This window comes from Melospiza georgiana, chromosome 3 (assembly GCF_028018845.1).
Source record: "Melospiza georgiana isolate bMelGeo1 chromosome 3, bMelGeo1.pri, whole genome shotgun sequence".
Taxonomy (NCBI): domain Eukaryota; kingdom Metazoa; phylum Chordata; class Aves; order Passeriformes; family Passerellidae; genus Melospiza; species Melospiza georgiana.
Window position 1 is genome coordinate 68,898,857 of NC_080432.1, and position 13,785 is coordinate 68,912,641.

At 37.8% G+C, this 13,785-nt stretch overlaps 1 protein-coding gene across 18 annotated transcripts in view; it reads left to right on the forward strand.

Annotated features, from left to right (window-relative positions):
* The window catches only part of SYNE1 (spectrin repeat containing nuclear envelope protein 1), a 290,137-nt gene that overhangs the window by 225,395 nt on the left and 50,957 nt on the right, over positions 1–13,785 (forward strand). For all 18 annotated transcript variants that reach the window (XM_058021621.1, XM_058021620.1, XM_058021626.1 and 15 more), the window contains 11 exons: positions 825–1,021; positions 1,937–2,069; positions 2,445–2,627; positions 3,448–3,597; positions 5,100–5,276; positions 5,881–6,036; positions 8,807–8,962; positions 9,706–9,876; positions 10,518–10,651; positions 12,063–12,267; positions 13,526–13,708. In XM_058021621.1, coding sequence (XP_057877604.1) covers positions 825–1,021; positions 1,937–2,069; positions 2,445–2,627; positions 3,448–3,597; positions 5,100–5,276; positions 5,881–6,036; positions 8,807–8,962; positions 9,706–9,876; positions 10,518–10,651; positions 12,063–12,267; positions 13,526–13,708 — 1,845 coding nt within the window. The remainder of the gene's footprint in view (positions 1–824; positions 1,022–1,936; positions 2,070–2,444; positions 2,628–3,447; positions 3,598–5,099; positions 5,277–5,880; positions 6,037–8,806; positions 8,963–9,705; positions 9,877–10,517; positions 10,652–12,062; positions 12,268–13,525; positions 13,709–13,785) is intronic.

Sequence of the window (13,785 nt, forward strand, 5' to 3'; positions counted from 1 at the left end):
TACTTTCATCAGAACTGAAAAATGGGAATGCATGTGCATTTTACAAACTTATACCAATGTACAGATGTTTTTAAAATCCATACTCTTTGGGTAATGATAGTGGAATTCAACAGGTATATTTGCCCACATATACAAATTCTTTAGCCATCCACAAGTCTTCATTTAAATTTAATCTGTCTCATTTTGGGTAATAGTATTAACAACCTTTCCTTTCCTTTCTCATGATCTTTTTTTGCTTTCTTGTGCAATAAAAATTGGTCTCTGTGTTCAGGGATTTGGATGGAAGGGGTGATCTTCTGTTTTGTAGCCATGAAGAGCAGGAGGGTAAATCAGTAAAAGAGTGGGATATTCAGAGATCTGAAGATAGGAGTTGGAAGGCCTGAAGAGGTTCCGAGAGGGAACCACTGTTAATAATTTTTAGTAATTTATAATAATTTATATTGGATATCTTAACATTCATTGCAGTAGATGGTAGGTTTTAAGCAGGTGGTAAAGTTGCAGTATTTTAATAAATTTCTATCGGAAAGAGTGTTGCCCCACAAAGATTCTTTTCAAGTTTAGAAGATCTACACAAAGAAGGAGTTCATCATAAGGAGGAAGAAATGGACATACTGACTTGATTGGGTTTGTGACAACTTTTTCAGCTTTTGAGCAGATTACCTGCATGATGGTTCTTGGGGAGATCTAGAGATTGAGCAGAGTAAAATTTGATGTTCTGTGGTGACATTGCATATGCAACAAATTGCAGTAAAAGGAAACTAAATGTTGAGAAAGTGTGGTAACAGAGACCTGCAGTTATGTAACCATGTCCTCTGTCATTACAGCATCTGAGATCCAACCTGACTGAATACCAGCCTAAATTATACCAAGTGCTAGATGATGGGAAGAGGCTCCTTTTTTCTGTTAGCTGCTCAGAACTTGAAGGTCAGCTGAACCAACTAGGAGAACGCTGGTTAAGTAACACCAGCAAAGTCACCAAGGAGCTTCACAGGCTGGAGACAATACTGAAGCACTGGACAAGGTAATGCTGATGTAATGGTAAATACAAAGTTATTCACCTGTGCTTTTCAGTCAAAGCCATTCTGGACCCAGACATATTTGATTCAACATTTAAAAGAAAGTACTTTGAGATGTACATCATAGTTTGACTGCTCTTCTGTTCCATAGAACATACTCTCTCATTTGTAATAAAAGATGTAGGAGATAAAAGCTGGTGCAAGGAAATCTGAAAATGCTTTCTTAGATGATTAATTCAGAAGCCCCGTATGCATACAGGTGTATAAGAAAAGTTGTGTACTTCACTGGGTAATGTGAGTTGCCTCTGCATGCTTTAGTGGATGCATTGCAACTTCTGGGTTCTTGTCTGTGTCACTGCATATATGGAAGGGAGCTTTTGGTACCTTACTAACATTCATATGCTACTTTTGTAATTAATTATCTAGTAGGTATAAAAGATTTGTCTATGAATCCCTGGCTAATGTGTGGACACTCATATTCTGGTATCTCATTAGTTGCTTGGCATGTGAAATGATATGAAGATGGTTTCTGAAAAAAAAAATTATTTCTGCTCTGAGATACTTTTTTGTAAATATTTAGGAAGACTGAGCCTTCTAATGGAAGAGAAAAGTCTGTTTATGTGCATTGGGTGGGATTGAAGCTTGTCCAAAGAGGTTTGGGACGTATTTACTGTCCTTCATTAGACTTTTCTAAAGGCAAAACTCAGGCACTATTAGAAATTTTGAGTATAGTGGGTAAAATAGGAACTTCCTGATACCATCCTATCTGTAAAATTAAATTACATTTTTCTGAAATTTGATAAAAATAAAATTTCAAATCTGGCATTCTATATCTTCCTCTAACACATGGAGGAAAGTCTGCTCAGTTGGAGGCAAGAGGTGGCGGTGACTGTTTCAGTCTTGTTTAAACATCTTGCCAGGTATCAGAGTGAATCAAATGAATTGACACAGTGGTTGCAATCTGCAAAGGAGCGACTTGAGTTTTGGAGCCAGCAGTCTTTGACTGTTCCTCAGGAACTCGAAACAGTCCGAGACCACCTGAACTCCTTCTTGGTAAGTTGTTCGTGAACCTGGGACACCTATTTCTCTCCAATTCCAATTAAACAGTTGATTAATTAAATGTTTATACTTCTTCTTACCATTCATGTGTATGTAGGTAAGCTATTCTTCAGCTGGCGTGTATGCACATTAGCACTTCTTTGCTGTATGCAAGGATTGTAAATCTTGATGATTCTGAAAACAGAAAATGGCTTTATGACCAAACACAATTTTTGTTCTAACTTACTCTGAAGTATAGCTGGTGAATGTTAGTAGAAAGTACATATTTTAAAAGGAATGGAAGATATTCTTAGCTTTTGGGCGTTCTAAAACACTAAGTAAAATTAAAAAGTACTTAATTATTTCCACAAAAAATGCTTCTGCTTACAGGAGTTTTCAAAAGAAGTGGATACTAAATCATCGCAGAAATCTTCTGTCCTGAGTACTGGGAACCAACTCCTCAGGCTTAAGAAAGTAGATACAGCTGCATTGCGTGCAGGATTGTCGCACATCGAAACCCAGTGGACAGAGCTCCTCACACAGATCCCAGCAGTACAAGAGAAGCTGCACCAGGTAAGAAAGCGAGTAGTGGCCTTTGATTCTAAGACTGTACAGATGGCACTGACTAGTTGCTTCCTTTCTGAATTTGTCCATGTGAGGAAAGATAAGAAAAAAGTTATTCCTGTTTTACTGTGGGAAAGCTGACATTTAGTTTCAAATCCTGCTTGCCTAATGCCCATCAGTGTTAGTTTCAGACTTTCATAGTTACATTTGTTAAAGTTTAACTAAAGAGCAGGTGAAGGTTTTTTCAACACACTGGTAAGCTTTCTGGAAAAAGGCATTTAAGATTCTTGTGCCCTGTCAGGTTTGGGTAGTGGTTTTGTTCAAATTGAGTAGGTTAGGTTCAAGTCTGTGGAAGACAAAATAGATCTAAAAACATTATTGATTTTTGCTAGTATGTGTAGGCACAGGATGCTTTTGGTTGTGTAGTTTTGGGGTCTTAATGCTATAATACTGAACTTAGAGAATTATACTGGTTGAAATGTGGCCTTAATATATAGTTGCTATCAGTGTAAGCTATTGCTTTAGTTTATGACTTAGAATGCTCTCAGAGTTAATAATAACTTTGTGATTTACAGGGAGAGAGGAAGGGTCCCAAATCTTAACTGAATCTGGGATGGTAAAAAGAAATACAATGTTGTTCTATTGTTCTCTGAATTGTCTTGTAATGCAAAATATATATGTCCATCTAAAAATGTCATAGAGCTTATTTTTGAGTAATTAAATGCAGGCAAGCAGTACTCTATCTACTACTGAAACTGTGCTAATTCAAAGCAAGGAATTCTTACCCATTTTCTTTACAACATGAGCTCTAAGTCTGTTATCTCAACAGCTCCAGATGGACAAAATTCCTTCTCGCCATGCCATCACTGAAGTTATGAGCTGGATTTCACTGATGGAAAATGTAATTCAGCAGGATGAAGAAAATATAAAAAATGTAGTAGGACAGAAGGCAATTCAGGGTTATGTCCAGAAGTACAAGGTACTGAGTGGCAATATTATTAATTTTCCTTTTGAATTTTCTCCATTGTTTTCACAATTAAATATATCACTTGTAAATTACAAGTGATTTAGGGAAAAAAAAATCACCAGCTTTGTAGAGTGGTTGGAATTGCATGCAAGTTAGAACTGCGAAATATTTGATACTGTGGAAAAGAAGCCAAAATTACTTTTGGCTTACAAAAAACTCTGCTACAAAAAACTCTGCTGTTTACTTACGATGGGAATATAATTTTTAATATGCTTGCCTTAATTTTTAGGAAAATCCAAAGCAATATGCATATTATTAAACCTTATTGTATCTGCCAGAGTGAATGCAGTACTCCAGGCAGGGTCTTGCAAGAGCCGAGCAAAGGGGCAGAATCACCTCCCTCGAACTGCTGGCCACTCTTCTTTTGAAGCAGCCCACAATGGAGTTGGCCTTCTGGGCAGCAAGGGCACCCTGTTGGCTTATTGTCCAGCTTTTTATCCATGAGAACTCTCAAATCCTTCTCTGCAGAGCTATCCTCAATCAGTTCACATCCGCAGCCCAGGTGCAGCACCTTGCGCTTGGACTTGTTGAACTCCATTAAGTTCTCATGGGCCTAGTTCTCAAGTTTTCTGCTCTGCTCAGCTTCATGTCCTCTGCAGACTTGCTGAGGGTATGTCTGATCTCATTGAGTCATTGATCAAGGTATTAAAGAGCACCAGTCCCAGAATAGAGCCCTGAGGGACATCACTCATCACTGGTCTCCACCTGGACACAGAGCCATTGACCAAAGCCCTCTGGCTGCATTTATCCAGCCAAATCCCTGTCCACAGAATAGTCCACCCTTCAAACCCATGTCTCTCTAATTTGGAGATCAGAATGTCATTTGGGACTGTGTCAAAAGCCTCACAGAATTCTAAGTAGATGGCGTCAGTCAGTCTTCTCTTGTTGACTGGTGCAGTCATTCCATAGAAGGCCACTGGATTGGTCAGGCATGCTCTGCCCTTAGTAAAGCTGTTCTGGCTGTCTTGGATCACGTCCTTGGCTTGTATGTGCCTTACTATTGCTTCCATGAGCATCCGTTCCGTGATCTTCCCAGACACAGAAGTGAGGCTAACCAGTCTGTAGTTCCCCAGATCTTCCTTTCTTCCCTTTGTAAAGATAGGAGTGATGTTTTCCCTTTTTCAGTCATTGGGTATTTGCCTGACCACCATGACTTTTCAAATATGATGGAAAGTGGCTTGGCAACAGCATCAGTCAGCTCCCTCAGGACCCTGGGATGCATCTCATCAGGTCCCATGAACTTGTGCCTATCGAGCTTCATCAAGTGGTGCTGAACCCTCTCTTTTCTTACAGTGGGAGGGACTTGTTTTCTAATTCCTGCCCAATTGCTAAAAGACCCTTCTATACAGTGTGATAAAGATGTAGCTGTTGAACATTTTTCCTCTGTTTTGCAGGAAGGTGAGAAATTGTGGTGCTTACGTGCTGCTTTGTTTATTCAATTTTTTTTTTCCTAGGGTTTCAAGATAGATTTAAATTGCAAACAGTTGACTGTCGACTTTGTGAACCAGTCAGTGCTACAAATCAGCAGCCAGGATGTTGAAAGTAAACGCAGTGACAAAACTGATTTTGCAGAACAGCTCGGAGCAATGAACAGACGTTGGCAGATCCTTCAAGGCCTGATAACAGAAAAGGTAAAGAAAATAAACTAGCTGCTCTGGAGTGAACTTTCAAAATGTGTAGAACAATAAGATAGTAATGGTTGGAAGCCTCTGCAGGTCATCTAGGTCAATCTCCTGCTCAAACAGAGCTAACTTTACAGTTAGCTCAGAGGGGACTTGGTTAGCTGAATCTTGAAAATTTCCAAGGATAGATTCCACAGATTCTTCTGGGTAGCTGATTCATGCTTAACCACTCGGGTGGGGGACAAGTTTTTGTCTTGTTCCCAATAAGGATTTCCCATGTTGCAACTTGTAGTTGTTATATCTTCCCCTTTTATTTGATATCCCCCAGAATAAGCTGCCTGCACTTTCCCCATGCCTCCCTATAAGGAGTGGACAGCACAGTGAGCTGATTCTTTTGCCTTCTTTTCTCCAAGCTGAATGAAGCCAGGGTTATTATTAATTCTATAAAAAATACTAGTTACAATTTAAATTTGAATGTATATACTGTTTTTAAATTCTGAAAGTACTGAATTCCAAGAAGGCACTACTGTGCACTGGTTTTCAATGATTTATATATCTGACCCACCAATAAAGATAATTGTATGAGAATGTATATACTAATTTTTCTTTGCAGATTCAGCTCTTGGAAAGTCTGCAGGAATCCTGGACAGAATATGAAAATAATGTGCAGTGCCTAAAAACTTGGTTTGAAACCCAAGAGAAGAAGCTGAAACAGCAACAAAAAATTGGAGACCAGGCTTCGGTGCAGAATGCTTTGAAAGACTGTCAGGTAATGTCTACTTATAAATAATAATGTTCTCTTTCCAGGAGTTTGAAACCACACTTGATAAATCCATATGAAATCTTCATATTGGTGAAGTCAGTGGCTCAACTCTTCCTGACTTCAGTAAAGGAGAGATTTCATTCCTAAGGTGCCAGCAAAAAAAGAGGAGGAAGGAGCTGTAATGTTTCAAAGTTGCTTAAGACCAACTAAAGTCATCATTATTTCTACACTGGACATTTCAAAGCGTGCCAGGCATCCTGAACTAGAAGACTGTCAAAGGAAGATGTTGTCATATCTGTTCAGCAAGTCTTACGGGTTTTTTCTACCTTTTCACTATCTTTCCTCCACACCCCACTTTTTTCCATTCTTTTTCCTTTTCATATGTTGCACCTGACTATTCAGAGAAAAATTCGAGAACCCAAGGAAGTTTTAGGCATTCATTTAGAAACCTGGGAATTGGTTTTTTGTTGGATTTTTTTCAAATATTTAACTATCCAGAAAAGGATAGAGAGTCATGATTATGATGTGCAAAGATGAGATGAGGCAAAATGCAGCTATACATAATGCACATAAGTTCAAAACCACCACAGTTTTTCACATGGAATTCATACAAGGATGACACAGCAGTGTTGTGGCTGTATAGGGTATCACGGTTTTCTCTGAACAGCTTACTCAGAGCAGCACATATATAAATAGTAAGAAGCTTACCTCTGGAGCTTTCAGGACAGAGTTAAAGCTTGCAGGTATATAGGCAGAACAGATACTTCTGAATTTATAGACAAGGGCTCCACACAGTATCAGGATCACATAATTTTTGTTCAAAATAATTTTGTCCTACCAGATACCATATAATAAGTTTCACGCCAGATCAAATTAAAACTCCTTCAGGCCAACTGAATGCACAAAATCTTGGTGTTCTCATCCCCCTGAAAGGGATTGAGGAAGTGTGTTTAAATTTATGTGTCTCTCCTGCATTAATTTAATTCATGGGACAAATATAATCTAGCATTCATCTCCTCACAAAGAGAACAGCTGTAAATTCAAATGAAATCTATAAAAGAATTTGCTATATATTCACCAGTACATTAAACCCATCTTTGTTTCTGTAAAGGCAAATAGGGTGGTTAGTCCAGATATGTTAGAGGTCAAATTTTTTTCAGAAATTGCTGACCTGAGTTTTCAATCTGTCTGAAGTGCTTAGTTTTAATTCGGGTATCTTTATGGTTTCAGCACAATAAACCCATACAACTAAAGCAAGGGTAATTTAACATAGCCTGACATAATCAGCAGTCTGCTTGGCTGGAGTTCAAAGCTGAATCTGATTTATCACCTTTTTGGTTCCTTTTGGTCAGGGAAGTTAGCAAATACACTTGGGGAGTTAGTTATGAATGACAAGACTTTGATCAGCAGAGAAACAAATTGTTTAAGAAATAACTGTGTCAGACACTCCCAGATATCCGGTTCAACTAGTACAAAAGCTGGAGTTTATTTATTAACCAATGCTAGTTGCTGCTGGGCATCATATCAATAAGTGAACTTAAACTTTTTTTTCCTGTCAAATAATGCATCTTTAATTCAGTTATGAGTTTTAAATTATGAATAAAAAAGCCCTTTTCCAAGAGAACCAGAAATATTTGCTGGTCTTGGCATTTGAAACCTTTGCCTCTTCTGAATTTTGGAACAACATTGTATAGAGTTAGATTAATTTTTTCAGTGCAAAAATGCACTTTTTGGAAAGTCAAATTTATTATGTTCAACTTTGAAGTGTTTGTGTTGTTGTCAACTGGTTAAAAATGGCATATAAGTCTGGCAGCACTCTGGAACAGGGTCATGGCTAGATGTTTGAGGAAATGTGAAGTAATACAGGAGAATAAAAGGCTGAGAATAAATAGTGCTGCAAAAATGCTCTCACAAATATGTATATAGACAAAAGTGTGTCGTATTTGTGCAGGGATAAATTCTATTTATTCCAAAAACTTTCCCAACTGTCTACAGTGTAAAGTCTCTTATGGCGGTGGTTCGATTGTTGTGTTTTGGGATTCAGAGCAAGTGAAATTTATTGAAAGACATGAGGTTTCAGGTTGACCAGGTTCTGTTGTATTCTTTTCTTTCTCTGTTGATCTGTTTCTCTCAGTGAGGAGAGGCTTGCGAAAACGACAAAATAACCTGAGATCGCATGGTGTGCTAGTAAATGTAGGGCTAACACAAGGTTGTAATCGCCTCACAGTCTGCTTTCTGTATCATACTCACAGGTGAACACAAATCTATGCTGGCCTGAAGCCTGCTAGCCTTACTGCCCCACTCTGCTCAGACTCAGTGTTTGTGCTGCCTGAAGCCCCAGAGCTTCCCATATGAGTCAGAGCAATGCAGGACTTATATTGATCTGCCTGCACCGTGCTGTGAAATTATATAGGTAGTTTCCCAGCTAGGAATGGCTATTTTCAAGGAATTTTCTATTCTTACAAGAGAGCAGAAAATTATACAGAAGTTTTATGTAGAGTATGTGCTTCTATTTAAACCAACAACAAACTGCCAGACTTTAAAGGGAACATAAAATATTCAATGAAATTGCTGATGAGTTGTGAATGCCTTGAGAATAAAAAGTCAAAATATGCCAGCATGTCTCCTATTTTTTAAAATAAGGAGGTTAAGGGCATCCTTTTTATATCAAGGTATTATTTAGTCAATTAAACTCAGGTATCTTTTTTTTGGTTTTTTGTTTGTTTTTTTGTTTTGTTTTTTTTGTTTGTTTGTTTTGTTTTGATTTTTTTTTTAGGAATTAGAAGAATCAATAAGAACTAAGGAAAAAGAAGTAGAAAATGTGGAAAAGAGTGGTCTTTCTTTGGTACAGAACAAGAAAGAAGAAGTCTCTTCTGCTGTTATGAATACACTGCAAGAAATTAACCATTCCTGGGCCAATTTGGATCATATGGTAAAAGAATTCGTAAGGGGAAAAATTTCACCTCATAAGGCATGGAGGAGAGGGAGAATTAACAGTTGCAGCTACTGGATTTCTTCTGTGTTGTAGGGGAAGAGATTCTGAATCATGTCCCTCTTTCCATCTCTAGCCATCAATCCCCAAGTTTGTGTGTACACATACCACATGAAATGGGTATAATATTTCTTAATTTCAACAATGATTTTAGTCATTCTAAGTGAAGCTTTTTGGATGCTTCCTGATATTTAGTGTAAAGGTACCAAATTATTTTCAGATTATTTTCAATCCCACAGGTCTCACAGAATAAGGAAGAGATCAGCATTAATTTTCAGCATTCAAATTCAGCATTGATCGACATTTGTCTGCCTTCTCAGAAGGAATGCAGTGTGTTAGTGCTAGCCTCTCTGCTGATTTCCATAGGCTGATTTCCCTACCTTAGGGATATGTATAGTCTGAAGGAACTTCCCTTGATCTGCTTTGGACCAAAGTAAAATTAATTTTGACATCTTTACTTTGGCCCTTCCATCCAGCCTTTATAAAATGAAATAGAACTTTATGCTGTTCCCAGTGTAAACCCAGGTGATGGTTGTAAAAAGTCTTCATTATCCAATAGGTTTAAAATTAGGCATTTAGCACAATAAGCATGTGAGATCCCAAGGAAGAAAATAATTTAAACAAATCCCAAATAGCTTGAATGCTTTTAATTTACTTTTGTGTTTTTTCCTCCCTCCTCCCAGGTTAGCCAGCTGAAGATATTGTTGCAATCTGTTCTTGATCAGTGGAGCATTTACAAAGTGGCTTATGAGGAACTGAACAGTTACCTGACAGAAGCCAGATACTCTTTGTCCCGTTTTTATCTTCTTACTGGTTCTCTGGAAGCTGTGAAAGTCCAAGTTGATAAACTTCAGGTGAAGAGAGTTAATTTTATCTGAAATTGCATGGATACAGATAACTGTAAGGCTTTGGCTTATAAGAAGAAGACATACTGGCACATTAAAATCACATGACATTAAGAGAACACATTGTAAACCAGCTACTGCATGTTTCATTTTGCAGAAAAAATAATTTGGGATAGTTGTTTTCTTTTTAGATTTTTGACGTTCTTTGTAATTTTGAGCCATACCATCAAATTGTTACAAGTTTTTAAATCATGCTGATGGCCATAAAAACTAAAGGTTCTCATGCTACTTCATCTGGCTTCAGAGCTACAGGTGCATGTTGACATCACATTTTTAGCCCCCCACTAACCTTGCAGTAGATTGATGATCAAAGAAAATAATGTTCCAGGAGCTGAGACACTTACATGATCAAGTAATTTACCATTGTAAAAAAAGCGTATTATTTACCATTGTAAAAAAATAGTATATTTTTTTACAATTTACCATTGTAAAAAAAAGCATATTTATATTAAACAACTTATTTATATGAAGCACATGAAATCAAGTTTTTGTTCATAATCTAATGCAATTGGTGCATACTATTTTGAAATGCTTCTACATTGTGGCATTTTATTAACTCATGGCTTTGTTTCATTATTATTCTGCTTTAGAGCCTACAAGATGAATTGGAAAAACAGGAGAATAGCTTACGGAAATTTGGTTCTGTGACCAATGAGTTGTTGAAAGAATGCCACCCACCAGTGACTGAAACACTTACCAACACTTTGAAAGAAGTGAATATGAGGTAGAAAATGTCTTTGTGTTAAACTTCATTTTCAGTAGCAAATCTATATTTATCAATTATCCAGTTTTCCATTATCTCTGTTTTTCTTATATTTTATTATTTTAAGTTCCTGGGGTTACAAGAAGTTTATTGGAACAGGCAGGATTATTCCTTCTGCCAAGGACTGAATTAAAACTCTCATTGACTCGTCATAATAAATGAAATACCTTCTCCAGTGAGCATTTGAGTGTGAATGTCAGTAGTTTTTCTCTGTGCTTCACTGCCAACCAAGATTTATAAATACCATGCTGGAAAATAATACTGCACTTGAAATTTGAGAACTTTATCTGAAATTTTTTTTGCAATGTTTCAATGGTTTGCATCAGCTTCCTAAAATTTTAGGTTACTATTTCTAGTTGTAGAAAGGGCATCATAGACAGGAAGATCTAAGCCCCTCACCAGCACCTTGGCAAACAGCTTCCCCAGCTTTGAATTCAGGCAAGAACTAGTAAAAGGCTTTACTCAGATACAGGAAGGGAGGATCCAGAAGAAAAAAGATAGTTTGGTGGAAAGCTGGGAATTTTTTTGAAAGCAGAATCACATTGAATTTATTTTAATCTGTGTTCAGTCCTGTCCTAGAAACTGGAAGTGGGAGGAGGGATTATTAAGATACCATAGAATTTAACAGTTTCAGTGATGGCTGGCAGAATTTTTGCTCCAAAATCTTTGCTTTTCATCATATATAATAATACTTGATAAATACAGTGTTTTTCTGTGGTAAGGAAACAATTAGGCAGTTTGGTAACTATGACCACATTTGAGAAAGCGCGTGTTCCTGGTTGCTATTAGAGAAAAAAAATTCACTGGGAAGTTATTATAGAAAAGAATTCAAAGGGAGATTACATATTTAATTGGATAATAGAAATATTAAGATTTTTAATATATCTGGGAGTATTTTATGAGTGAGTTACACAGAGCTTTATGAGTAAATACTGCGTCAGAGTTTGGGAGAAAATGGCAGGAGAGGAAATGGTGTCTAGTTTACAACTGTTCTGGTCCCCTTAGGCCCTTACAGGAATCTGCTATTGGCAGTGCATGGGTGGTCATGGATGCCTTGTAATGCTGAGGGTACTAAGTGGAAATAGCAGGAGGTTCACTGTAGAAAGTTGCTGCAGCTCTGACCACCAGCATTAATAAACAGCATCCAAGATGTAGCACACATCACACACATTGTGACAGCTCAGAACAGCCAGGTTTGGTATTGAAACAGAAATTCCTTGGTATGGTATTATTTTCACCAAATGTCTGTATCTTGATTATTGCCAATTTTTCTAAAAGTCGAGAGACCGTGGGAAATAGCAGAGAGAAAGAGGGACACAGATTGTTATTGTGGATTCCCAGGCCTGGGTCACTGACACAGTCTCCTCCCCAGGTGGAACAACCTCCTGCAGGAGGTTGCAGAGCGGCTGCGTGCCAGCAGGGCCCTGCTCCAGCTGTGGCAGAGGTACAAGGACTGCTACCAGCAGTGCTCTTCCACAGTGCACCAGCGAGAAGAGCAGACCAATGAGCTCCTGAAGACTGCAACCGGCAAAGACATCGCTGATGATGAAGTTACTTCTTGGATTCAGGACTGCAATGTATGTTCATCTTCGCAGCTTTTCTCAGCTCTGTGGGCTAAAAAAAGAAAAAAATCTCTAGAAGCTCTCCATTGCTGTAGTTGGTGTTTTGGAATCTTGTATACTATATATTTCATTTTACTGATGCAGACTAGCCATAGGATACAGCTGCATGTATGCTACCCAAATGTCAATGAGCGTCTCTAAATTTTGATCCCTCCATTAGTTGTTGTTATGTTGTTTCAGAAGCTTGTATCGAAAGTCTTCTGTCTGGGGAAGGTGGGTAAATTGCATCATTTGATTCAGTGTTAAGGTCCTGTTTAATGAAGGTATTTATGCTTGTGAAAGTGTCTCTACCAATATAGTCAAAGGATTTTTGAGTTTCTTTCTCTTATAAGCAACTTATATCTCTAAGTTCCTCATAATAGAAAGAAACTCAAAATCCTTTGACTATATTCCCACCAACCAAGACTGTTCACATTTTCAGGAAGATGGAGATGTCTTTATTCTTCCCTATGGAAGGACCCCATTGTCTCTGAAACCTTGAGATTCTTCCTTTTTCAAGATTGTATCTCAAGGCAGCAGAATACTTTATCTCCTCTCTGTGCTTACATTTTGGTTCTTTTCAACTTAAGTTAATGTTAAGTGTCATTGAACAAAAAAAAATATGAATTGTCTCAATGTAAGCAAAACAATTGCAGTGAGAAAAAATCTTAGTGTTTAAAAAATAAATATGTTCATGATCTTTTGGAGCATTTCTGCCATAATGAGGCACCATGGACTGGAAATTGAAATTGTTTGGTTCAAATAATTTATTTCCTGGTGTCCCATTCTATAACAATTATGTTAGATCATTTACAGAAGTTATTTTTTCAGCCTTCCTGGTAAATCATAGCAGGAGGAAAAAGGAGGCCTACACCTGTATCAATTCACAGAGATGGCTGCCACTGCTTAGGACCATCATTTCAGTAAATTCAAAAGATTTCTTTCAACAGTTATTGCCTCATCAACAACTCAGGTTTGCTCAAAGGTAGTTGAGCACTGTGTTTTTTCAGTTCTTTTCTGTACAGGTTCTTGACATATTTTTTTTTATTCTTCAAGTCATACAGAATGTAACTGTAAGTTAAGAAAAGTTTGATATTGAAATGCAGTAGTGAATTAAAGTTTTCCTTACAGTGCCCGAGTTCAGTCATTTCATTCTTCCTTTAAATCAGGGGATGATGATACCACCAGAGTGTCAGCTTAACTATTCGTGTCCTTATTCAATGTGTTGCAACAGGATGTACTCACAGATCTGAAAACAGCGCAGGAGTCTCTGGTTGTTCTTCAAGAACTGGGGGAGGAGCTGAAAAGCCAGGTGGAGGCTTCAGCAGCAGCAGCCATACAGTCTGATCATCTCTCTCTGAAGCAGAATCTGTCAGCCCTGGAACAGGCTCTCCGCAAGCAGCAGGCTGCACTTCAGGTATGTAGACAATGTTTACAGTCCTCAAATGTGATCATCCTGTGGTTCCTGAAAACATAAATTAGCTAAAGCTGCCT